Raw genomic sequence first — 25663 nt, forward strand, 5'->3', positions numbered from 1 at the left:
TCTAGCCACCTAGCAGTCCCAGCTATGGCCTCTTCCAGGCATTCGACTCCCTCCAGCTTCTGCCTGCTGTGCTCACCCTCCAGGGTCTCCACTCTGGGTAGCTGTTTTATACATTTTATTATGTATTTTTTGGAGGTGGAATTTTGCTCTTGTTGCTCAGGCTGGAGTGGAATGGCGTGTCTTCGCTCACTGCAACCTCTGCCTGCTGCATTCAAGTGAGTCTCCTGCCTTCGCCTCCCGAGTAGCTGGGAGTACAGGCAGCTGCCACCACACCCTGCTAATTTTTTTTTTTTTTTTTTTGTATTTTTAGTAGAGACAGGCCAGGCTGGTCTTGAACTCCTGACCTCAGGTGATCCCCTTCCTTACTGGGATTACAGGCATGAGCCACCATGCCCAGCCCTGCTTTATATTTTGTTAATAGCTGTTCTGTCTACAGCAGAGCTGGAGCTACTTCACCACTACTGCAAGCAGAACTTGATTATTTTTAAAAACTCTTCTCAAGAATGTTCTGAGAACTAAAACTTTTCTTGTGACAATGAAGAAACGGGACCTTGAATTCAGAAGTATTTGGCTACAGAATGATTTCTCTGTTCGTGAACGTAGCAAGGTCTTGACTCATAAGCATGAGCCATGTTATTCTTCCCTAATCTGAGTCTTCACCCAAACCATTTCAATCTCTCAGTTACAACTGAAGTTCATCATTACCTAGTTGTGTCAGTTAGTAAAACCAGCCCAGCTGAAAACTTCAATGTCCACCTTGATGGAAATCTAATCTCTTCCATCTGCCCTGGGTAGGCTAGACTCCCAGATGGGTGTGTGGGCAGGGGAGGCTTGGGCAGTCCCTCCTCACCTTTCAACCCAGCACCGAGATCCTAGGGCGTGGTGGCGTTTTGCCATCGGACACCTCTGCTCCCTCCCTCTTCCAGGCTGTGTCTCCCTCAGTGTTGGTGACAGAAAGAGAGACCACGGAGAGAGCCTAAGACCTGTCCTCTGTAACAGGACACCCTCCACCCTCCCAGCCTTTCACTGCGGCTTGCTCACCTCTTCAGAGGGGGAATTGCATCGAACGCCCACCTTCTCACCTCCCCGGACAGAAAAGAAGGCTCGAGCCCAGCACTTTACTTGTCTGCTATTTACTTGATCCTTGTGGAAAATGCCAAATGGAGGCAGAGGCAGGTGCGTTTATCTTCCTTCAGGCCCGCTGTCCACCTCGCTTTCCTTCCTTTCAGCTGGGTATGGGCCTGGCCAGCCAGACCACTGTCCAAGCAGACGTCCAAGCCGGGTGGGGATGCCCTCGTGATGCATACGTCATTATTAAAAAAAAAGAACAGTGAGAACTGGAGGTGGGCGGGGGCAGCCCTCCAAAAGATGAGAAGGTTGACTCTGGGTAAGTAATTGTAGCTCATACCTCCCTTGCAATCATCCAGTAATTTTTATCTCAAGAGCAATTTCAGGGAGCTGGGAGCTGCCACCATGTCGTTATAAAGTATTACTGTACTTCCAAGGACACAGAAAGGAGCACTAGATTATTGTCCCTGTGATCACATGCTCAGAATAGAAAGGGAGTGGGACATCTTCTAGCTCAGCCTCACCCAAGACGAGCGGCAGGCGATGCCCAGAATCACTAGCTGAGTTCACGGCCCCATGGCCTACCCAAGAAGGGCTGCTGTGTGGGAAACTGGTATTTTGCTCAGTTATTTTAAATGCTTGAGAACGTTGAAAACTTGGTTGTTTCTAATATATTAAAATACCAATTCCTTATTTTTTTTTTTTTTTTTGAGGTGGAGTTTCACTCTTGTTGCCCAGGCTGGAGTGCAATGGTGCGATCTCAGCTCATTGTAACCTCCGCCTCCTGGGTTCAAGTGATTCCTCTGCCTCACCCTCCTGAGTAGCTGGGATTACAGGTGTGTGCCACCATGCTCGGCTAATTTTAAAATACCAATTTCTTTAAACTTAAAACGAATGTGAAAGTGGAATCTTTCACTGTCAGCCCCCAGCCCCTCCCAGGCTAGACCTTTGCGAGGCTCCTTTCTAACAAGAACAGTTTAGTCCCCAGCACTATTCTAGCTGCAGGGGGTGCTCAACCTGTGTGTATTTTTCACAAATATTTAACATGGCTTAGCTCACCTGACTTACATATTCTAAATTAGTAATTCTAACTTAGGTTTTTTTCAATAGGCTATTATTATAGAAACATCCACTTTTAAAGTCAGCGCAAGGTTTTCAGTTTATGCACAGGAAATATCTATAGACTTTAAAGTCGTATTTATTCCTGTTTTCAATCATAAGCTATTAACTTCAATGAAAATAATAAACTATTCAAACTAAAATATTCGGCAGCATCTCAGAGCCATGAATGTTCAGTCAAACAAAGAAAGTTTTTTAAATGGGAGATTTTTTATTTTATATTTTACTTTTGATATGCTCTTTTAAATTTATTTTTTAATTTTATTTTTCCATAAGTTATTAGGGTACAGGTGGTATCTGGTTACGTAAGTTCTTTAGCGGTGATTTGTGAGGTTTTGGTGCACCCGCCACCCGAGCAGTGTACGCTGCACCTGATTTGTAGTCTTTTATCCCTCGCCTCCTCCCACTCTTCCCCCCAAGTCCCCACAGTCGGTTGTGTCATTCTTATGCTTTTGTGTCTTCATAGCTCAGCTCCCACCTATCAGTGAGAACATAGGATGTTTGGTTTTCCATTCCTGAGTTACTTCACTTCGAATAATAGTCTCCAATCTCATCCAGGTCACTGCAATGCTGTTAATTCATTCCTTTTTATGGCTGAGTAATATTCTGTCATACATATATATATATATATATATATATATATATACACACATTATAGTTTCTTTATCCAGTAGTTAATTGATGGGCATTTGAGTTGGTTCCATGGTTTTGCGATTGTGAATTATACTGCTATAAACATTCCTGTGCAAGTATCTTTTTCAAATAATGACTTCTTTTCCTCCGGGAAGATACCTGGTAGTGGGATTGCTGGATCCAATGATAGTTCTACTTTGAGTTCTTTAAGGAATGTCCACACTGTTTTCCATAGGGGCTGTGCTAGTTTACCTTTCTGCCTGCAGTGTAGACGTGTTACTCTTTTTTGACTTTTTGATTATGGCCATTCTTGCAGGAGTGAAGTTGGTATCGTGTGTGTGGTGGTTTTGATTTGCATTTCCCTGAACGTTAGTGATGTTGAGCATTTTTTCATATTTGTTGGCCATTTGTCTATCTTCTTTTGAGAACTGTCTGTTTATGTCCTTAGCCCACTTTTTGATGGGATTTTTTGTTTTTTTCTTACTAATCTGTTTGGGTTCGTGTAGATTCTGGGTATTAGTCCTTTGTCAGATGTATAGATTGTGAAGATTTTCTCCCACTCTGTGGATTGTTTTCTTGCTGTTCCTTTTGCCAGGCAAAAGCTCTTTAGTTTAATTAGGTCTCAACTATTTATCTTCATTTATATTGCATTTGCTTTTGGGTTCTGGGTCATGAAATCCTTGCCTAAGCCAATGTCTAGAATAAACAAAGAAAGTTTACCTTTATTTTATCTGTTTGCTACTTTAAACAAGGTAATATGATAACAAGGTCATGTTAAGGTAATTGGGGTTAATGTATCACTGATTGTGGGTTTTTTTCTTTTTTTTATTGCATTTTAGGTTTTGGGGTACATGCGAAGAACATGCAAGATCGTTACATAGGTACACACATGGCAGTGTGATTTGCTGCCTTCCTCCCCTTCACCTATATCTGGCATTTCTCCCCATGCCATCTCTCCCCACCTCCCCACCCCCCATCCCTCCCCCATTTCCCCCCTACAGACCCCAGTGTGTAGTGCTCCCCTCCCTGTGTCCATGTGTTCTCATTGTTCATCTATGAGTGAGAACATGTGGTGTTTGATGTTCTGCTCTTGTGTCAGTTTGCTGAGAACTTGCTTATTGCCATCTTAAGTATTAGTATAATAGAATCTCAAATTGTCCTTTTTCAGAATTCTAATGCAGACTCCCAAGTCACCACAGAGATCTCTGTCCACAAGGAGGCTTTTTCCCATTACTTCTCCCTCCCACTTTAATTCCAAACTCAAAAAGGCACATTAATCTGAGCTTAAAAGAAGTTTTAGGAGAAATAATCTGCAAACCCCAGAGCCCTGGGACATTGTTGGAATAAAGATTTTTAGTGTTTTGGACAGTAAAAGTTGTTTTTTCTTTTCTTTGATTCTTCCAAATCCCTTCCCCCTTAAATTATCATTTCTTGCAGTCATTTTCTTTTTTTTGTTTGTTTGTTTCAAGAGCATAAGTGTTATAGAAAATAGTCATTAACATATCCTGCTATAGAAAGAGATGATTGGGCCTTCTATTTGTGAACTAGAATGAACAAGGAAACAAATAATTCTACTTTGTGACAGGTGCTAGTTTACTTCCTCTGGCTGAGCTGCTGTTTCTGAGGTCAGCCCTCAGCCAGTTTTTTGTGTACGGGCAGGACCATGGTGGCTTTAGTGCCCACCCCACCCTTCCTAGGAACTCTACCTGTGGCAAACGGATGTTGAGGCTTACAAAGCAGCCCGCCCCACTCTGATAGGAAGGAGCAAGTTGGGATGAAACTATCTGGGCCAAAGTGACCTGAAAACCATCGGAGAAGAAGCCACTGGCTGGGAAGGAGGGTGTGTGGCTCCAGTGAGACCACCAGCTTGGAGGACTGGCTAGCAGCTGCCCGTTCTGAGTCTGTTTTGGGCTTCTCGTGTGGCCATGAGATCCAGGAGGCACCCGTCGCTGCTGCTGCTTCTAGTGCTGCTGCTGTGGCTGCTGCAGGTGAGCTGAGCCTGGAGCCTAGAGCTCAGGTGCAGGGGACTGAAAGCCAAGGGCAAGCTGGCCCTGCTTCTTCCAGGCTAAGGGACGGGAGAGTGACTCAGTGACAGTCTTTAGAATGGCTGAGGCAGTGGGGGGCTCTGGATTTATATGAAGAAAGGTTAAGGGTCCCAGACTGTTTGGGGCAACAGTGGGAGCAGGCTAAAGGACTTGTTTAAAACTAATTTATATAGCTCACACTATTTTTATTTAGATTACATCAACACACACGTTTTCTTTGTTTCTTTCTCCTTTTTTTGAGACAATGTCTGGCTTCATTACCCAGGCTAGAGTGCAGTGGCATGATCAAAGCTCACTGCAGCCTCAACTTCCCAGGCTCAAGTGATCCTCCCACCTCAGCCTTACAAGTAGCTGAGACTACATTCACTCATCACCACATCTGGCTAATTTTTGTATTTTTTGTAAAGATGGATTCTCACCATGTTGCCTAGGCTGGTCTCAACCTCCTAAGTTCAAGTGATTCATCCGCCTTGGTCTTCCAAAGTGTTGGGATTATGGGCATGAGCCACCTCACCTACCCAACACACATAATTTTTTTTTTTTTTTGAGACGGGGTCTCATTGTCGTACGGGCTAGAGTGCAGTGGTGACATCTCAGAGCACTGCAACATCCTCCTTCTGGGTTCAAGCAATCCTCTTGCCTCAGCCTCCTGAGTAACTGGGACTACAGGCACATGCCACCACACCAAGCTAGTTTTTGTATTTTTATTAGGGACAGGGTTTCATCATGTTAGCCAGGCTGGTCTTGAACCCCTGACCGCAAATGATCTGCCTGCCTCCCAAAGAGCTGGGATGAAAGGCATGAGACACTGAGCGCTGCCGCGTTTCGTAATGATACTTCTGTTCAAACTTCACATAAGATTGAGGAAATCTCAGTTGTCTGCATCAAAGGCAATTTGAGCAAACCCACTGGGTGGAAGGATTAAATCCACTGCCCCCAACCGCTGCTGTTTATATAGGAAAACAAACTAGTAGAGTCAGCATTTGAAACAGATGGCCCTTGCTCTGTTTGTACCTACAGTGGACAGGGGTAATGTTGCATGTGCTTGTTGGTCATGATCTGCCTCACTGGCTTTCTATAGGTAGGGAGAGGGAACCATTTCTTCCTTTCAGTATCAGCTGAGGGCAGGAAGCGGCACAGTGGTTGGTGACTGTGAGCTCTGGACTGGGCTGCTTGACGTCCTGACCCAGGCTCCTTCACAGTCAGCTGAGGACCTAGGCCAGCTTAACCTCAGTCCTCACCTTGGCTCAAGTTGAGCTCACCTGGGGAGCATCAAGGGAATCTCAATGCTTGGGTTTGCTCCCAAAGGTTCAGGTTGAGCTGACCTGGGAGTGCACCTGGGTGTCAGGAGTTTTAATACAACCTTGTTAAGTCTATTTTCCTTCACCTGAAAATGGAGGTAATAATTGACTTTACCTGACCCAGTGGTTGTGAGCGTAAATGAGAAAATGCGTAAAAGCCCTTGGTACTGCATAAGTTGTCAGAATCAAAATGGAGTTCCTTACGTTGAAACACACACGCATGTACGCACAAACCCCGATATGTAGACACAAGGCTAAGGAAAGGGGATTCTCACATTTGTATGCTTGATAACTAAAAATCACAAAAGCTCTGCAAAAATAACATAACTTTGCACAAAGGCCATTGAAACCTTACACAAAAAATACTTTTTCAAAGAAATCTTCTTAGCAAATTTTGTGCAAACTCAGATCGGTGTCACCCTTGTTATTGACCTTTGTAGCCAAAGATAATTATTTCAAAACAATGATATAATACTCCTCATTTTTCCCTTTAAAAACCTTTATCTTCCTTTACTGCTTTGACTATGCACATCGTTTACCGTGGCACACATATTCCCACTGCAATGTCCTTTCCCAAAGAAACATTATCTTCTCTTAGAGAGCCGCTCTCTGCTATTAGATTCACAGTACAGTAATGGCCTTAGGAAGTCAACTTGATGGAACCTGGGCATGGGGATGAGGGAAGCAGAGGTATCAAGGATGACCCTGGGAATGAGCAGGTAAGTGTCTCTTGTGGTTAGGGAGCCCTGAAGATGGGCAGGTTTGTGAGGAGACAAGCTACGCCAACAGCCTTGAACATGTAGGATTTGAGTTGCTTGTGGGTGATGCAAGTGGAAATGTTGCCCAAAGACTTGGAAAAAGAGGAAACACTCACGTAGCCCTTGCCCTCCTACGCAGTTTGTGTGCGAGTGTCATATGTTACAAAGAAATAATGATAATACCTTCATGATTGGGCTGTTGGGAGGACCCAATATATACATACACTTCTACATTTACGTATGTGGGGGGTGTGCATGTGTGTGCACAGATGAGGAAATGCAGACTCCAGAGGATAAATTGCCTGTTCCACATCACATAACATGTAGTTGGTGAGAGGCAGAAAAGGTTTTTTTTTTGTTTGTTTGTTTGTTTGTTTGTTTGTTTGTTTGTTTTTTTAGCAGGGTCTTACCCTGCCACCCAGGCTGAAGTGCAGTGACATGATCTCGACTCACGGCAGTCTCCACTCCCAGATTTATGCTATCCTTCCACCTCAGCCTCCCAAGCAGCTAGAATTACAAGCATGGGCCACCATGGCTGGCTAACATCTATACATTTTGTAGACACAGGATTGTGCCATGTTGCCCATAGAACAGGATTTAAACTCAGGTCTTCTAAATGTGTAAATCCACGTTTAACCACTAGTTTATGCTGTCTGCATCGGCCTCTAGTCACATGTGACAATTTAAATTAATTAAAATTAAGCAAAATTTAAAATTCAGTTCTACACTAACACCAGCCACATTTCAGGGTCCCAATTAGCCACATGTGGCTAGGGGCTACCACAGTGGCCAGCACAGCAGGGACATTTTCATCTTCACAGAGACTTCCTGGGACTGCACTGGTCTAAAACCCAGAAGAGAGATACTGGATACGGATTAAATAATCCCAGCACTTTGGGAGGCTGAGGCAGGTGGATCACGAGGTCAAGAGATCGAGACCATCCTGGTCAACAAGGTGAAACCCCGTCTCTACTAAAAATACAAAAAATTAGCTGGGCATGGTGGCACGTGCCTGTAATCCCAGCTACTCAGGAGGCTGAGGCAGGAGAATTGCCTGAACCCAGGAGGCGGAGGTTGCGGTGAGCCGAGATCGCGCCATTGCACTCCAGCCTGGGTAACAAGAGCGAAACTCTGTCTCAAAAAAAAAAAAAAAAAAAAAAAAAGAATATCTACAGGAATCTCTCATAGGAAATTCTGTGATTTCTAGAATCCAAATTCTCCCTGAACGAAGCCTAAGAGGCTTTCCTCACTGTCGATTTTCATCTTCTCTCTGGTCTTTCAAGCCTGCCACAGCCCAGGCTGAGGACTCATCGGCTCTCAGGACTGGAAATGACCGAAGAGGAGAGAATGATGGCTTTCCTATGGCTTGTCATTACTTGTCACTGAACCTTATACAAAGACATACACCTGCAGAACAGAGTCCAGCATCCAAATTCTGCTTATTTTTAGGACTTGAATTCTGCTTGAATAAAAGCTTGCATTCAAAACTGAAATATTTTCAAGCATTTTGGGAAGTACTGATTTCTATATAGACCTCTTAGCTCTTTAGTATCCTGTATAGTCATAGATTACATCTTCATTCACCCAGAAAATTTTCTCCCAAAAGGTGCCATGGCTGCCCAGCCAGGCCAGCCTGAATATTGGCTACAAGCCCCAGGTCCAGAGCCAGCTGTCAAATGATATGCAAGGTGGACCATGCAATCATATGACCGCCTGGTCCTCTCTGATAAAGTGGTTTTGTGGACATGGCAGCTGAGGGAACAAGCATCTAGAAAGAACCCCTGCCTCTGCCCCTCCCCACCATGTTATAGAAAGCATTATGCAAATCTTTGGAATGATTTCCTCTTTGGACAGACTGCCTAAAATTGGCCCAGATGAGAAATATAGTAAGAGCACTTACAAAATCATTACAGAAAATGTAACCATTTCTACTCTTCCTGCATCACTCATATAAGAGATCTCAAGTTAATTTCCAAGGCATGCATAAAGAGAGGAGAAATGAAACACACACAATGATGTGAAATTTAAGGCATCTCTGGCAAAGTATAAACATCCACCATTTCTAGCCTCTTTCTGAACACCACAACCAGATCTTACATGACTGTCACTGTGCCATTTATGTGTTATCTTATTCAAATGAATTTACAGAGTTTTAGTGTTGAAAGAGCCCTTAAAGACACCTTGTCTCATACCCTCAATTTATAGAAGGGGAAACTGAGGCCCAGAGACAACAGAAAACCTCAGTATAGTCCTTGTTAATAACCTTGGCCACCTGGAAATACACCTGTTTTAGAAACAGAATTAATTTCTTTATCTTTTGCGGGAGGTACAGTTTTCTCCATTTAAAAATTATGCACCTGGGTAGGCCTTTAATTTAAAATTGCCAACATTAATCAAAAAGCGTTCATTGTCTAAAAAAGTCAGTTAGAGATTTCAGAATTCAAAGACTTTGAACATTCTTCTCCTTCAGGTATATAGATAGAAATATAATCTGGCCAGGATGCAAATATTAGCTCTGACACTAACGGTATAACCCAATAATATCACCCACCCACCATGAGAGTGGCTGACCACAAGAAATGAACATATGAAGAATGTTCTTCATTTGCGTGAAACCACTTTCAGATGCATGGTCTCTTGTATTGTGATGGATCTCAAATAAGGAGATATTCTGACCTGGACAAGGCAACCAGGGTGGAGACTCTGTCCCTGCTGATTTAGGTGTAAGTCTTAGAGATTTAGCTTATGTGGGTTATATGTGCTGATACCATGGTAAATATTAAAATAGGGAAATGTTAAACATATTTCTCAATTCATTGGACATAACCATAATAAACCCATTCTATGTTAATAAAAATAACACATATTTTGAAAACCTTCCATATTTTTCAATATTCCATTTAGTGGGAAAAGTGGCACTATCTATCTATTTTTGCAAATATTTTGAATGTCCAGCTTCAAAGAAGACAGCAGGATTCTCCTTTCTGCTTCTGCCTTCAGTCTGTTGTGAATTTGTTTGGTTGAAGTATATGAAGAAATTCTGGCCTCACACAGATATTCAAAAAGGGAAGAATATTTTAATAACCTAGAATAGATAACTGGATATTTTTCTTTGATATTATACCAAAATTTGACACATTGTAATGTCTTAACAGTTATTTGCAATGTGGAATCTGATACTATGTCAATGAACTTTCCCTACACCATTCCATTAAAATCCACCATCTCTCTTGCACTCTAGATGACTCTGTCACCTGCACTTGATTTTAGAACACGATATGTTGATCATTAGGAAGCCATTGACTCATTGAGTTATGCAGGCATTTCCAATGTGGACATATTTCAGCCTATAAAATTAAAAAAAAAACACTATTGCTATTATCATAAAAATCTTCCCTTATTATGAAGCTTTTACGCTCCTATTGGCAGACCCAAGTTTTCTAAAATTCGGATTTTTGCTTGAAAGCTTACATTTATCATTGGGAACAGATACTGTGCATTGACCGATTTTCTTGAAGTGAAAGACTCACTTTGTTCATCATCAAAGAACTATGTATCAAATAACCAGATGTGAATCATCATAATTCGTTGGTTCTTTCAAGTAAAATTGTGGTCTGTTTAAAAAAAAAAGAAAGTGGCCTTTTCAGCTGGAAACTCAAGCAATCACACAAGTACTTTTCTCTGGAATAAACCTTCTGCCTTGATATACAGCAACAGCTTGGCACATACTTTCCATCCACTCACAAAGAGTATTTAAAAGATGGACACTCAAGTGTTGCAATTTAAAATAATTAATGTTTTTACTACTTCATCAGTTCTCAAACAGTTGCAGTAATTGAGTCAATTCACCAATTATTTTATTCTTAAATGAAACTAGTTTTCTTTTTCTTGCTTTTTTGTTTTTCCTGCAAGTGCGTGGTGGTGAAGAATAGAATGGGGAGTTTGGTACCGCTGCCTTCATTTGTGCTGAGGCATCAGCAATTTCATCTACCGATGTTATTGTTTTGCACCATCAATGCAAATGTCAGATAGCAAAATAGGCAAACAATGCCTTAACGTTCTTATGGAAGAGTTTGGACTTGTGGACTCTCTTGCAGTGCTGTAGAAACCATACTTTGAAAATTGCTGCCAGAGAGAGACTTTCAATATATACATGGATGTTTATTACCACAGCATTTTTGGTAATGAAAAACTGGAACCAACCTAGAAGATCATCACTAGAAGAATAGATTAAATAGAGTTTTGTCAATTCATATAGTAAAATGCTCTACAGCAATGAAAATGAATGGACTAGAACTGTAGGCGTTAACACACATCCTCCCCCAAAATGAAAAAAAAAAGACAAGTTAAAGAAAATAAGTTATGGGATGGTGCTTACTGTGAACCATTATTTAAAAGTCCAATCCAAAACCATAAAAATGACACATTGTTATGAATATAAAGATGTTATCTCAATACACAGATCCATATTGTGAAGGTTTAAAAACACGCTTTGGAATGCTAAATATAATTTAGGGTAAGAGTTACCTCTGAGGGAAAAGTGAGATGAGGGAGAGCTACACAGGAAGTTTCAGTTTTATCTGTAACAATTTACATCTCAACACTTGGAAGCAAATAGGGTAAAAGTATTAAGATTTGATAGGACTTGGTGATGGGCGTCATTATGCCATTCTGTATGCTTAAAGTGTTTTGCTATCAAATTTTCTTTTAAATAGGAAGACTATATAACAAGAAAAGGTTGTATTAAATATGTTTCATTTTTAAAGATAGACTTTCCCTTTTTATTATAATTGGCAAGGATCTTAGTGCTAAGTTAAATACCCAATGTTAGTTCCTGAAATTGTCTTTTTTGATAACTTTTTGTTTTAATATAAAACTTATAAGATTTAAGGAAAATACAAAGAATTCCAAAATACCCTGTATGAAAATTCACCAGTTATACTTTGTGCCCCATCTGCTTTATCCAAGTCACCCTGTGTGTACACTTTCTCTCTCCTTCCTCACTCCCACACTTTCGTTTGCTGCTGGTTCTAACCATACATTGAGGACTTATCTCTTTCTCTTCTTTTCTTTTTTTCAGACAGAGTCTCACTGTGTTGCCCAGGCTGGAGTGCACTGGTGCAATCTGGGCTCACTGCAACCTCCACTTCCCGGGTTCAAGCGATTCTCCTGTCTCAGCCTCCCGAGTAGCTGGGATTACAGGTGTGTGCCACCATGCCTGGCTAATTTTTGTATTTTTGGTAGAGACAGGTTTCACCATATTGGCCAGGCTGGTCTCAAACTCCTGACATTAGGCGATCCACCTGCCTCGGCCTCCCAAAGTGCTGGGATTACAGATGTGAGCTACTATGCCTGGCCGACTTATGTCTTTCTATTTCAACAGTCTCGTATATTTTTTGGAGGAAGGGAAAGGATTGTTGAGATATAAATTATAGATAAGTAATTACCACTGTAATCCATTATGTAAAGATAAAGTATATGTTTATTATTTTATTAATTGAGGTAAATAATGTCTTAGAAATTAGGGACAAAAACAAAAGAAAAACCCATTAAAACCCCATTGCCAACTAACATTTGGTGTTATTTTACATGTGTACTAAATTCATCTGTGTTCATCCTGAATAAAGAAGTTCTACTTCTTATTTTTGTTAATTGACAGTAGCGTTGTATGGTTTTAAATGTCTCCCCACCATTTCGAATAATAAATCAGAATTCTTTTGGTTATTTCTCCTAGAGTTAGAGCAGATAAGTGGTAATCAGGAATTAAGATGTAGAGGATAAGAAATTACATTTACCAAACCTAAATGCAGAAGTTCTTTTTGGTCATTTGTGATTCTCTATTTGTGCAACTCCAGGCAGTGCCTATGTGATTCTGATAAGTATATTCTCTACTATTAACATCATTTTATGGTCAGTATTATTAATAGCATCCAGCAAGAAAAAGATGATCTTACTAAGCAAACAAAAGTGAGGTTTGGAAGTCAGTTTCTTAATATATAAAATCAGTCTCTACACTTGGCTTTGAGATAGAATTGCAGTTTGGAGTTCTGTAGTGCCCTGCCAATGTTTGGTTTGCAGAAAAGAAAATAGTAACTACATGTGGCCCTTTAGGATCTTGAGGGACTGCCAGAGAGTTGCAGATGATGCTTTTATGTCTAATTAGAATATGAGTAGCCTGCGAACAGCAAAATTCAACTGCACAGTGCCAACTTGGAGGTTTGTCCACATCATCTTTTTCTTAATGGAATGAAAATATATTGGACTTAATACTTTGCACTGTAGCAGTCACGCACCCACCACTGTGGGGTTGTGCCATATCCTCGTGCCACGCTGGGATTATTTACTTGGTATCGTTCTCTTGATCAATTCACTTTATCATAAAGTAATTTTTTAAAAAAGGAACTTGCATTTTTGTTGATAAAGTTAATGTGGCTAAAACCAGCTTCACTCGTAATAGATGGCAACTGTATAAATACATAACTCAAACAAAACAATGCTTTAAATTTCATATATTCTCTTACCTGGCAAATATCTGAGCCCAAGATTTGAGTCTAAGTCACTCTCTTTCTCTTTGCCTACATGTCTGCACATTTGTTAAAAGGAATATTTGTGGACAGAGAGGCATTAAATGTCTATTAGCACCTAATCATCAATAATCTCAGGAAGATTGAGAGACAAATGGAAATGGGAAAACTTTCTCAACAACTAGTATTAGACATGTTTGCATGTCTACTATAGGACAAGCATTGGCACAGAGCAGCGATCTTTAATACTATGTCTGGAGAGCTCCAAAAATTAGCTCAAGAACCACGTAAAATCATTGGGTGGCATCTGCCCCCATGGTTAGAGATGACTCTAGAGCTATTAAGAGGACAGGCACTTGCATTTTCCAAACTTAGGTGACTGTTGTGGGGATGAGGAGAGAATGCAGGCCAAGTGTCAGCCCAGGGCCTTTATATGAAGTAAGGGTAGGATCAATCCTGGCTGTGAGCATCACAGCCATCCTTTTTGTCGTCATTGTCACTATCATTTCCAGGGAAAGAGCTACCAAACTCTATGGCGATCCAAGAGAAGATGGGTTACCACCACCTTGGAGCTGGAGGAAGAAGACCCAGGACCCTTTCCCAAACTCATTGGTGAGGTAAGGTGTCTACTCGTAAGGAATGACCCCATCGTGCCCTCTGAGTAAGCACACCCCTTTGGCCAGGAAGACTGTCTTGATGGGCTGTGTGCTAGTGAGGCCAGGAAGTGAAGCAGAGCAGAAGGGGCACTGGCCTGGGGTTCAGGTTGCCTGGGTTCTAGAACTCACTCTGCCTCTACCTGGGTATGTGACTTTGAGCAAGTCACTTCTCCATGTGAGTGTCAGACGAGAATCACATACAGCAACAGGGTGGTTAATTTCAACTGACAGGTCTGCTTTATTTGGCCCAGGCAGAGGCTTTTTAAAAAATATATATTATTTAAAAATAGGGAGATTGTATCCTTTCCACATGACAACAATTAGGTGGAGCTTCAGTTACTCAGAATACCAGTCTCCACCACTCCACATTGCCTCCCTCATGCTGAGGGAAAGCAGCCCTTTGAAGAAGTCACATGATATTGGAATGGCAGAATCTTTACACAGGTCCAGGTTGTTTATTTCCACTATCTTCCTGGTACCAATGGGCCTTTGAATTATGTATTGATTAAGCTCTGCTATACTTGTGACATTCCATGATTCTTAGAAAAAATTAAAACTATCTTGTATTTTGTAATATTTATGGAAATGGTGGATGCCTACTGTAAAAAAAAAAAAAAACAACCATAAAGAGTACAGAAAGTTTTCAAGTCTCAGTGGTTAAAAGTGTATACTCTTAAGAGTCAGTGGGTTCATATACCTACTGCAGCACATCTTTGCTGGGTTAGAGATTCTTCTTGTGTCCTCGTCTGCACAATGGGGTCAGTGATATTGTCTACATTTCAGAGATGTCTTAAAGATTAAATAGGTTAAGGCAAGTAAGGCATATTGTTGGCTTGCTCTTTCTAAACGTTAGCTGTGTGATCACGACTTCTCTTTCCTTCAAGGGATAATTGATATTAACAAACTGGTGTGTGCGGTTCCAGATATTTCTCTATAGATTTTCTGATGTGAATCTGCATCAAAGAAATGAGATTCTACTTGGTGTGTGGTTCTGCTTGCCTTTCCTGTTTAATGATGTGTCCTGCCTGTCTTTCCGCGGCCGTGTAGATACATCTTTAAAGGCTACAGAATATCCCATGCTATGTGTAGGGAGTATCATTCTATTATATTTTTCATGTCAGTGAACATTTATGGAAATAAACATTTCCAAATTTTCACTATTATAGACCAAACTGCAGCCCACACCATCATTCCTCCATCTCTGCCTATCTGTTTATTTCTTTGGTATAAATTCTCAGATGTGCCATTGCTGGGTATAATTTCTTAAAGATGCCATTGATTCTTAACCTTGATACTTGATTATCACAGTGGCTTATTCTTATCCTGCTTTTTTTCTTCTTTCCATTTTCCTTCTTCCAGCTGTTCAATAATATGTCTGATAACGTGTCACTAATGTATCTAATCTGTGGACCCGGTGTGGATGAAGATCCAGAGACTGGTTTGTTTTCTCTAGAAGATCATGAGAATAGAAGGATATATGTTCACCGCCCTGTGGATAGAGAAACAACACTGTCTTTCATGGTATCTAAAACCTGGTATATTCTAAGCTTGGATTTAAGAGCTCTTGCAAGACTGTTGTATTTGGTGAGCATTACTTAAGCTGACTTTGTGTCAGGTTCTGGGAGACTGAGAAATTATACATTGTGACGAGCTTTACAAGTAGGCATGAGACTTTTGTAATCTTCTTTTAGAGTGGTGGACTTTGGCTTTGTAATGATTTCTGCAATTGATGTGAGCTGCTATAGGTCTTTATTCTAATGACCAGTGTCCTAGCACGATGAGGATATCTGAAAGCATTTGGGGATAGGGTCACAGAATGTTTAGAAAAGGGGCTAATTTATTTTGTTATGAGTAACATCTGAAATATGGAGGCAAGCCATGACAGATCCGACGGGTTGCCCAATAACTGGTGAATGACCAAATGTGCACCTGTTGACAATGTCTTACTGTGAGCGCAGGTGTTCCTATGATTTCATCACTCCTATAGTGTGGTTTGCTATAAAGCCGAAATTCAGGTTCTAAACTAGAAAGGAAATTACAAAGAACAAAGCCCTAAACCATGTATCACGTTACCCATCTAACATAATAGGGAGTCTTTAGGTAGTCAAAATTTGTTCTATTTCGACTTCAGTGGAATGGAGTTGCTGGGAACTGGGCTTAGTTCTCAGGCCTGCTTGGCTGTGCATTTGTTCACTAACTCTTTCAGGGAGGAAAGACGTTGATTAACATTAAAAAAAGTACTATATGAACATTTCTCTAATAACCTCAAAGTACTTACATACACAATAAAACATATACCCTTAACTCATCAATAGGCTCTGAGTCTCTAATTTTTAAACAGGTGAAAATTGTTCTAAAACTCCAATGAACATGCAAAGATGACTCTCTAGGTCTTCCTTATCTATGTAAATGCATGCCCCGCTTCTGTGCAGAATTTACTGTGTCTGTTACAAAGAAGGAATATAGAGTAGTCATAAGGTGACCCTGAGAAAGCCCTTCTCAATCTTTAACGAGCAAACAGATCAGTAGGGATCTTGGTAAAAATGCAGATTCTGTTTTAGTAGGTCAGGGCGGGGCCTGAGAACCTGCATTTCTAGCAAGCTCCAGGTGAGGCCCATGCGGCTGTCCCTTGGGCTTCCACGCTTTGAGTAGGGAGGGCCTAGTGATGATCATGGCGTGATCTGTGCAAGGATGGAGACAAACATGCGGGGCTCACTCGTTGCTTGTTTGCTTTTAATATTTTTCCTTCCTTTTATTACTATTATCATTATTATTTAATTTTCATTTTAAGTTCACCTACAGGTTTATTATATGGGTAAATTGTGTAATGGATGTTCGTTGTACAGATTATTTCATCACTCCAGTATTAAGCCTAATACCCACTATTAGATTTTCCTGATCCTCAGTTTTCCTGATCCTCTCTCTCTTCCCACCCTTCACCCTCGGACAGATTCCAGTGTCTACTGTTCCCTTCTGTGTGTCCGTGTGTGTTCTCATCACTTAGCTCCTATTCATAAGTGAGAACATGCAGTACTGGTTTTCTGTTCCTGTGTTAGTTTGCTGAGGATAATGGCCTCCAGCTCCATTCATGTTCCTGCAAAGGACATTATCTCATTCTTTTTTGTGGCTGCATAGTATTCCATGGTGTCTGCAAACCATGTTTTCTTTATCCAGTCTACCACTGATAGGCATTTAGGTTGATTCCATGTCTTTGCTACTGTGAATCCTGCTGCAATGAACATACGTTTGGATATGTCTTTATGGTAGAATGATTTCTATTCCTTTGGGTATATACAGTAATGGATTTGATGGGTTTGAATGATATTTCTGTTTTTAGCTCTTTGAGGAATCACCAACTGTCTTCCACCATGGTTGAAGTAATTTATACTCCCACCAACAGTGTATGCATGCTCCTTTTTTTCCCCTGCAACCTCACCAGCATCTGCTGTTTATTGACTTTTTGATAATAGCCATTCTGACTAGTGTGAAATGGTATCCCATTGTGGATTTGATGTTCATTTCTCTAATAATCAGTGATGTTTTATTCATATGCTTATTGGCCATAAGTATATCTGCTTTAGAAAAGTGTCTGTTCATGTTTGTTGTGTGTACCTTTTAATGTTTTGGTTTTTTTTTTTTTTTGTAAATTTAAGTTCCTTATAGATACTAGACATTAGATTTTTGTCAGATGCCAAGGAAACTATCAACAGAGTAAACAGACAACCTACCGAATGGGAGAACAGTTTTGCAAATGATGCTTTTAACATTTTAAATGACGTAGTAAGGGTTGGCATTCATAATGTTTAATGTGGGACTTTGTGTCTAGAAGCTGATAACGCTAAAGCCGAATATCTAAGAGCATTTCCTGAAACTCGAAGTTGAGTTGGAGATGCTTGGCATGTCACAGAGCGATCCTGGGCACCGTTCAGAGCGGAGTGACAGTGTGTGGTTGCGGGGGAGCACACGGCATCCCCATTAGTCCTGTCATGTCAGGTGTTCAGGGCCCTGTGCTCGGACCTCCCTGGCTTGGTCAAGTCCATGATCTAGTCCCCCAAACACTGACCATAGTTGTCCTGAAATATTGATTTATCTACTTATTTGATCCTTGGCCTTCTCATTTAACTACAAACTTCTACAAAGAAAGATACGGGGTGGAGATTCTGAGGTATGCCCCAACCTTGCCCGTCACTCTCCATCCCATTTCCCTGTTTTATTTTCTCCTCAACATCGCTCATCCCTTGAAATGTGGACTTTGCGTTTAATTCCCTGTTGATAGTTGATCTCCTCCATTAGAATGTTGATCTCCTCTATCAGAATGCAGGTTCTAAGAAGGGAGAGACTCTGCCTTATTCTTGATTCTGGGGAAAGTCTGCCATTGCCCCAGGGTCACAATCAGGGCTCTTCACATAACAGGTTCTCTCTTAATCATGTGAGATGAATGACTAAATGAATGAACAAGCACAGTGAAATGTAGCCTCGGCCTTGCCGGATGTTGTGAGTTGAACTGAGTCTCCCAAAAGACATGTCCAAGTCCTAACTCATGGTACCTATGCCTGTGATCTTATTTGGATGTAGGGCCTTTGGAGGTGTAATCAAGTTAAAATGAACTCATACTGGATTAGGGTGGGCCATAACCCTGTGACCAGAAGAGGGAATCTTTGACACAGAGACAGACATAAAGGAGAATGCCAGGTGAAGATGGAGGCAGAAATGAGAGTGATGCCGAGGAACACTGAGGCTCGCTAGCCACCACCGGGAGCCAGGAGAGGCTGGGAATAGTCTCTGCCTCAGAGCCTCCAGAGGAACCGACCCTGCTGACTCCTCCACTTCCACTCTAGCCTCAAGAACTGTGAGATAATACATTTCTGGCATAAGCCACGGGGTCTGTGCTATGTTGTTACAGCAGCCACAGGAAACTGACAGCCAGGGATTTACACACTAGCTAGGAGCATATGAAATGGTCCAATAAGAAGGATCACCAACCAGGAAGGGTGGCATAAGCCATGTCCTATAAATTAGGACATGTCCTAAACACGAGACAAATTGAGCATCCTAGCTTAACCGTCTACTCCTGTAAGAGAAGTTTATTATTGGCTTTGGAAGTCCATCGAGATAGTCCGTTATGAAAAATCAAGTGAGCCTAATATAGTGGCAAAAAGACATTCTAGTAACACTTCCTCACTCGGGATAACGTGTCTGATAACGTGTCACTAAGGTATCTAATCTGTGGACCCGGTGTGGATGAAGACCCAGAGATTGGTTTGTTTTCTCTAGAAGATCATGAGAATAGAAGGATATATGTTCACCGCCCTGTGGATAGAGAAACAACACTGTCTTTCATGGTATCTAAAACCTGGTATATTCTAAGCTTGGATTTCAGAGCTCTTGCAAGACTGTTGTATTTGGTGAGCATTACTTAAGCTGACTTTGTGTCAGGTTCTGGGAGACTGAGAAATTATACATTGTGACGAGCTTTATAAGTAGGCATGAGACTTTTGTAATCTTCTTTTAGAGTGGTGGACTTTGACTTTGTAATGATTTCTGCAATTGATGTGAGCTGCTATAGGTCTTTATTCTAATGACCAGTGTCCTAGCACGATGAGGATATCTGAAAGCATTTGGGGATAAGGGTCACAGAATGTTTAGAAAAGGGGCTAATTTATTTTGTTATGAGTAACATCTGAAATATGGAGGCAAGCCATGACAGATCCGACGGGTTGCCCAATAACTGGTGAATGACCAAATGTGCACCTGTTGACAATGTCTTATTGTGAGCACAGGTGTTCCTATGATTTCATCACTCCTATAGTGTGGTTTGCTATAAAGCTGAAATTCAGGTTCTAAACTAGAAATTTCAAAGAACAAAGCTCTAAACCATGTATCACGTTACCCATCTAACATAATAGGGAGTCTTTAGGTAGTCAAAATTTGTTCTATTTCGACTTCAGTGGAATGGAGTTGCTGGGAACTGGGCTTGGTTCTCAGGCCTGCTTGGCTGTGCATTTGTTCATTAACTCTTTCAGGGTGGAAAGACGTTGATTAACATTAAAAAAGTACTATATGAACATTTCTCTAATAACCTCAAAGTACTTACATACACAATAAAACATATACCCTTAACTCATCAATAGGCTCTGAATCTCTAAGTTTTAAACAGGTGAAAATTGTTCTAAAACTCCAATGAACATGCAAAGATGACTCTCTAGGTCTTCCTTATCTATGTAAATGCATGCCCCGCTTCTGTGCAGAATTTACTGTGTCTGTTACAAAGAAGGAATAGAGTAGTCATAAGGTGACCCTGAGATAGCCCTTCTCAATCTTTAACGAGCAAACAGATCAGTAGGGATCTTGGTAAAAATGCAGATTCTGTTTTAGTAGGTCAGGGCGGGGCCTGAGAACCTGCATTTCTAGCAAGCTCCAGGTGAGGCCCATGCGGCTGTCCCTTGGGCTTCCACGCTTTGAGTAGGGAGGGCCTAGTGATGATCATGGCGTGATCTGTGCAAGGATGGAGACAAACATGCGGGGCTCACTCGTTGCTTGTTTGCTTTTAATATTTTTCCTTCCTTTTATTACTATTATCATTATCATTTAATTTTCATTTTAAGCTCACCTACAGGTTTATTATATGGGTAAATTGTGTAATGGATGTTCGTTGTACAGATTATTTCATCACTCCAGTATTAAGCCTAATACCCACTATTAGATTTTCCTGATCCTCAGTTTTCCTGATCCTCTCTCTCTTCCCACCCTTCACCCTCGGACAGATTCCAGTGTCTATTGTTCCTTTCTGTGTGTCCGTGTGTGTTCTCATCACTTAGCTCCTATTCATAAGTGAGAACATGCAGTACTGGTTTTCTGTTCCTGTGTTAGTTTGCTGAGGATAATGGCCTCCAGCTCCATTCATGTTCCTGCAAAGGACATGATCTCATTCTTTTTTGTGGCTGCATAGTATTCCATGGTGTCTGCAAACCTGTTTTCTTTATCCAGTCTACCACTGATAGGCATTTAGGTTGATTCCATGTCTTTGCTACTGTGAATCCTGCTGCAATGAACATACATTTGTATATGTTTTTATGGTAGAATGATTTCTATTCCTTTGGGTATATACCCAGTAATGGAATTGCTGGGTTTGAATGATATTTCTGTTTTTAGCTCTTTGAGGAATCACCACCAGTTACCATGGTTGAAGTAATTTATACTCCCACCAACAGTGTATGCATGCTCCTTTTTTTCCCCTGCAACCTCACCAGCATCTGCTGTTTATTGACTTTTTGGTAATAGCCATTCTGACTAGTGTGAAATGGTATCCCATTGTGGATTTGATGTTCATTTCTCTAATAATCAGTGATGTTTTATTCATATGCTTATTGGCCATAAGTATATCTGCTCTAGAAAAGTGTCTGTTCATGTTCGTTGTGTGCACCTTTTAATGTTTTTTTTTTTTTTTGTTTGTTTTTTTTTTTGTAAATTTAAGTTCCTTATAGATACTAGATATTAGATTTTTGTCAGATGCCAAGGAAACTATCAACAGAGTAAACAGACAACCTACCGAATGGGAGAACAGTTTTGCAAATGATGCTTTTAACATTTTAAATGACGTAGTAAGGGTTGGCATTCATAATGTTTAATGTGGGACTTTGTGTCTAGAAGCTGATAACGCTAAAGCCAAATATCTAAGAGCATTTCCTGAAACTCGAAGTTGAGTTAGAGATGCTTGGCATGTCACAGAGCGATCCTGGGCACCGTTCAGAGCGGAGTGACAGTGTGTGGTTGCGGGGGAGCACACGGCATCCCCATTCGTCCTGTCATGTCAGGTGTTCAGGGCCCTGTGCTCGGACCTCCCCGGCTTGGTCAAGTCCATGATCTAGTCCCCCAAACACTGACCATAGTTGTCCTGTAATATTGATTTATCTACTTATTTGATCCTTGGCCTTCTCATTTAACTATAAACTTCTACAAAGAAAGATACGGGGTGGAGATTCTGAGGTATGCCCCAACCTTGCCCGTCACTCTCCATCCCATTTCCCTGTTTTATTTTCTCCTCAACATCGCTCATCCCTTGAAATGTGGACTTTGCGTTTAATTCCCTGTTGATAGTTGATCTCCTCCATTAGAATGTTGATCTCCTCTATCAGAATGCAGGTTCTAAGAAGGGAGAGACTCTGCCTTATTCTTGATTCTGGGGAAAGTCTGCCATTGCCCCAGGGTCACAATCAGGGCTCTTCACATAACAGGTTCTCTCTTAATCATGTGAGATGAATGACTAAATGAATGAACAAGCACAGCGAAATGTAGCCTCGGCCTTGCCGGATGGTGTGAGTTGAACTGAGTCTCCCAAAAGACATGTTCAAGTCCTAACTCATGGTACCTATGCCTGTGATCTTATTTGGATGTAGGGCCTTTGGAGGTGTAATCAAGTTAAAATGAAGTCATACTGGATTAGGGTGGGCCATAACCCTGTGACCAGAAGAGGGAATCTTTGACACAGAGACAGACATAGAGGAGAATGCCAGGTGAAGATGGAGGCAGAAATGAGAGTGATGCCGAGGAACACTGAGGCTCGCTAGCCACCACCGGGAGCCAGGAGAGGCTGGGAATAGTCTCTGCCTCAGAGCCTCCAGAGGAACCGACCCTGCTGACTCCTCCACTTCCACTCTAGCCTCAAGAACTGTGAGATAATACATTTCTGGCATAAGCCACGGGGTCTGTGCTATGTTGTTACAGCAGCCACAGGAAACTGACAGCCAGGGGTTTACACACTAGTTAGGAGCATATGAAATGGTCCAATAAGAAGGATCACCAACCAGGAAGGGTGGCATAAGCCATGTCCTATAAATTAGGACATGTCCTAAACACGAGACAAATTGAGCATCCTAGCTTACCCTTCTACTCCTGTAAGAGAAGTTTATTATTGGCTTTGGAAGTCCATCGAGATAGTCCATTATGAAAAATCAAGTGAGCCTCATGTAGTGGCAAAAAGACATTCTAGTAACACTTCTTCACTCGGGAGCATTCTGATGGGGTCTCTAAAACCTGCCAGAGCAAAATTATGTTTAGGGCATGGTTAAGGGGAGGCTAACCTTTTATTAACTCAATGTATCTACAAGAAAGCAGTAACACTAGTTGAGAATTACTGTCTGATTTAAGACAGAAACAGCAAGACAAAAGTTGATTTTTTTCTGTGTGTGGACCTTATCTATTTATATCCAAATATGCTCATTTTTATAGAATACAAAGCTACCCCAAAATCCATCCTTTTATATTTCTCAAAATAATTATTTGTTAATTTTTGTCACCACACAGTTTAACCTATTCCTTAGTGATTTCTCACTGTGCACGTGGTACCAAAGGTGTTTCCATGTGTTCGTTCGTGTGTAAGACCATGGATCTCGTGCCTGTAATTTCAAACAGCCATATGGTGATGCATCATGTCAATGCACCGTGGTTTGCTTATCCAAAGGTATAAATCTTGAGGCGATAACAAAAGCTGAAAACACCTTCCAAGTGCAAAAAATGTCCATGACATTTCTTTTCTCCATTGTAATTCTGAGTCCCTAGAAATTCTTAGCATCTTGCCAAAGAATAAACAGCACTCATGTTTCTCAGGCGTCTTACGGAACTAAAGGTCTCATATGTAGCCTTAGGATAATAAATGAAATATAAAGTAATAAATATAAAATAAATGAGTGGTTCCTTTTTAAAATGGAAAGAATACAGTTGGCACAGTATTGGAGCCAGAAGTCAGCGTGATTAAAGAGCAAAGAGTTGCCAGCCCAGTCATGAATTATGGAGGAGAATGCAGAGACGGTGTGAGAGAAAGCCAGTTTACCCGCACAAAAATATAAAATGTACGCTGGAGTCCCTGAAGCAGACTAGTTCGGTGTAGAAGCCCTGAAGCCTCCTTCGGTCCTCCTGCGGGGGAGGAGAGCGCTGGCCTGCACTAGACATGGGGTCTCCGCTGCTGCTGCAGGATACCTGGCTGGACCACGGTGATGGAAGCTGCGGAGTGAGCCACGAGGCTGCAGGAAAAGGGGCTCAAGCAGCCACGCAAAGCAAAACAGAGGGAAAGACCTTTAGGCCCCCGAGGAAGGGGATGGAGAGAGTGTTGCCTAAAGCTTTAAAGGCCCTGAGAGCCCCCCACCGCCCCACCCCACCCCCAGGAGGGCCGGCGACCCTGTCCACTGAGTAGCCACAGAGAGATGTGGGGGGAAGAATTGGCGGAAGGTGCAGTCCTGACCTCTGACTGGCCTTGAATCTGGGCTGCTCTGCGTCCAAGCTGAAGGTGGAGTGGTCGCCTAGCCTCTCCACAGTGCAGAGCTCGACAGCAAGGGTGCCTTCCTCCAGGGCTTCAGCGAGGATGAAGGGAGGCCAGCTCTGTGTAGGGCTGGTGCTGGCGAGGCCGCCCTGGGCCTGGCGGAAGCCCGCAGCCATGCTTCTGAAAGCAACCTTTTTACCCCAAGCAGGATACTTACTGTACCTGGCCACCAGATGGTCCCTGAGAATGCAATGACCTCCCCGCAGAGCAGGCACCTGCCTGGACCACCCTCGTGCCAGCTTTCACGTTTATTCCCGCTCTCCTTGCTGCGACTCTGAACTCCGGCCTTTCCCCACAGCCTTTTCAGCCTTCCACAAACAAAAACTCCACTGATAATAGATCAACGAGGGATTTAGGGGCAGGGCAGATCAGACCTGCTTTGAGAAACATGTATATTTATTTAAAATACACATGTATGTATTTTATTATAGTTTACATATATTTTATTCACATATATGTATTTATTTTGTAAGTAGGGACATAGTTTTCAAATTAATGGGTTTTAGTTTTTAGAGCAGTTTTAGATTGACAGAAGCGCAGAATAGAAAGCATAGAGTGCCCATCCTCCCCTCTACTCCCCCCCCCACATTCCCATTATGAACATTTTAGAGAAGTGTGCCACATTTGCTGTGATTGTTGAGTGAGTATTTTACATTACTATTAACCAAAACCTGCAGTTTACATTGGGGTTCACTCTTAGCATCTTAACCTTTTATGGGTTTCAACAAATGTGCGACACCACGTGTCCAGCACTACAGTGTCGTAAGGAATGCTTCCACTGCTCTAAAAATTCTCTGGGCTCTGCCCATTCCCCCTTCCCCACCCCCAGCACCCCTGGCAACCACTGGTCTTTTTACTATCTCCCAGCGTTTGCCTTTTCCAGAAGGTTGCATAGTCGGAATCATACACTATGCCGCCTTTTCAGACTGGCTTCCTTCACTTGGCAATATCCATTTAAAGGTCCCCCACGCCTTTTTTTCATTGTATAATATTCCATTGTATGGATGGACGCAGCTTATTTACCCATTCACTCACTGAAAAACGTTTTGGTAGCTTCCACATGTTGACAATCATGAATAAAGCTGCTGTAAAAGTGTGTGCGGGTTGTCGGGTGCACATACATATTCAACAGGTTTGGGAGGGTGATTGCTGGGTTGTATAGCAAGAGTAAGTTTAGTTTTGTAAGAAACTGCCACACTGTCTCCCAAAGTGGCTGCACCATTTTGCATTCTCACCAGCAATAA

The 25663-nt window shown here is 41.7% G+C and overlaps 1 protein-coding gene across 1 annotated transcript in view; it reads left to right on the forward strand.

Moving 5' to 3' along the window:
- The first annotated feature begins 535 nt into the window (after window positions 1–535).
- The window catches only part of CDH26 (cadherin 26), a 66718-nt gene continuing 41590 nt past the window's right edge, over window positions 536–25663 (forward strand). Inside the window, 5 exon segments of the mRNA XM_039479333.2 lie at window positions 536–607; window positions 4707–4837; window positions 12840–12891; window positions 13961–14065; window positions 15464–15625. Coding sequence (XP_039335267.2) covers window positions 536–607; window positions 4707–4837; window positions 12840–12891; window positions 13961–14065; window positions 15464–15625 — 522 coding nt within the window.

The sequence above is a fragment of the Saimiri boliviensis genome, chromosome 9 (assembly GCF_048565385.1).
Source record: "Saimiri boliviensis isolate mSaiBol1 chromosome 9, mSaiBol1.pri, whole genome shotgun sequence".
In the NCBI taxonomy this organism is placed as follows: Eukaryota; Metazoa; Chordata; class Mammalia; order Primates; family Cebidae; genus Saimiri; species Saimiri boliviensis.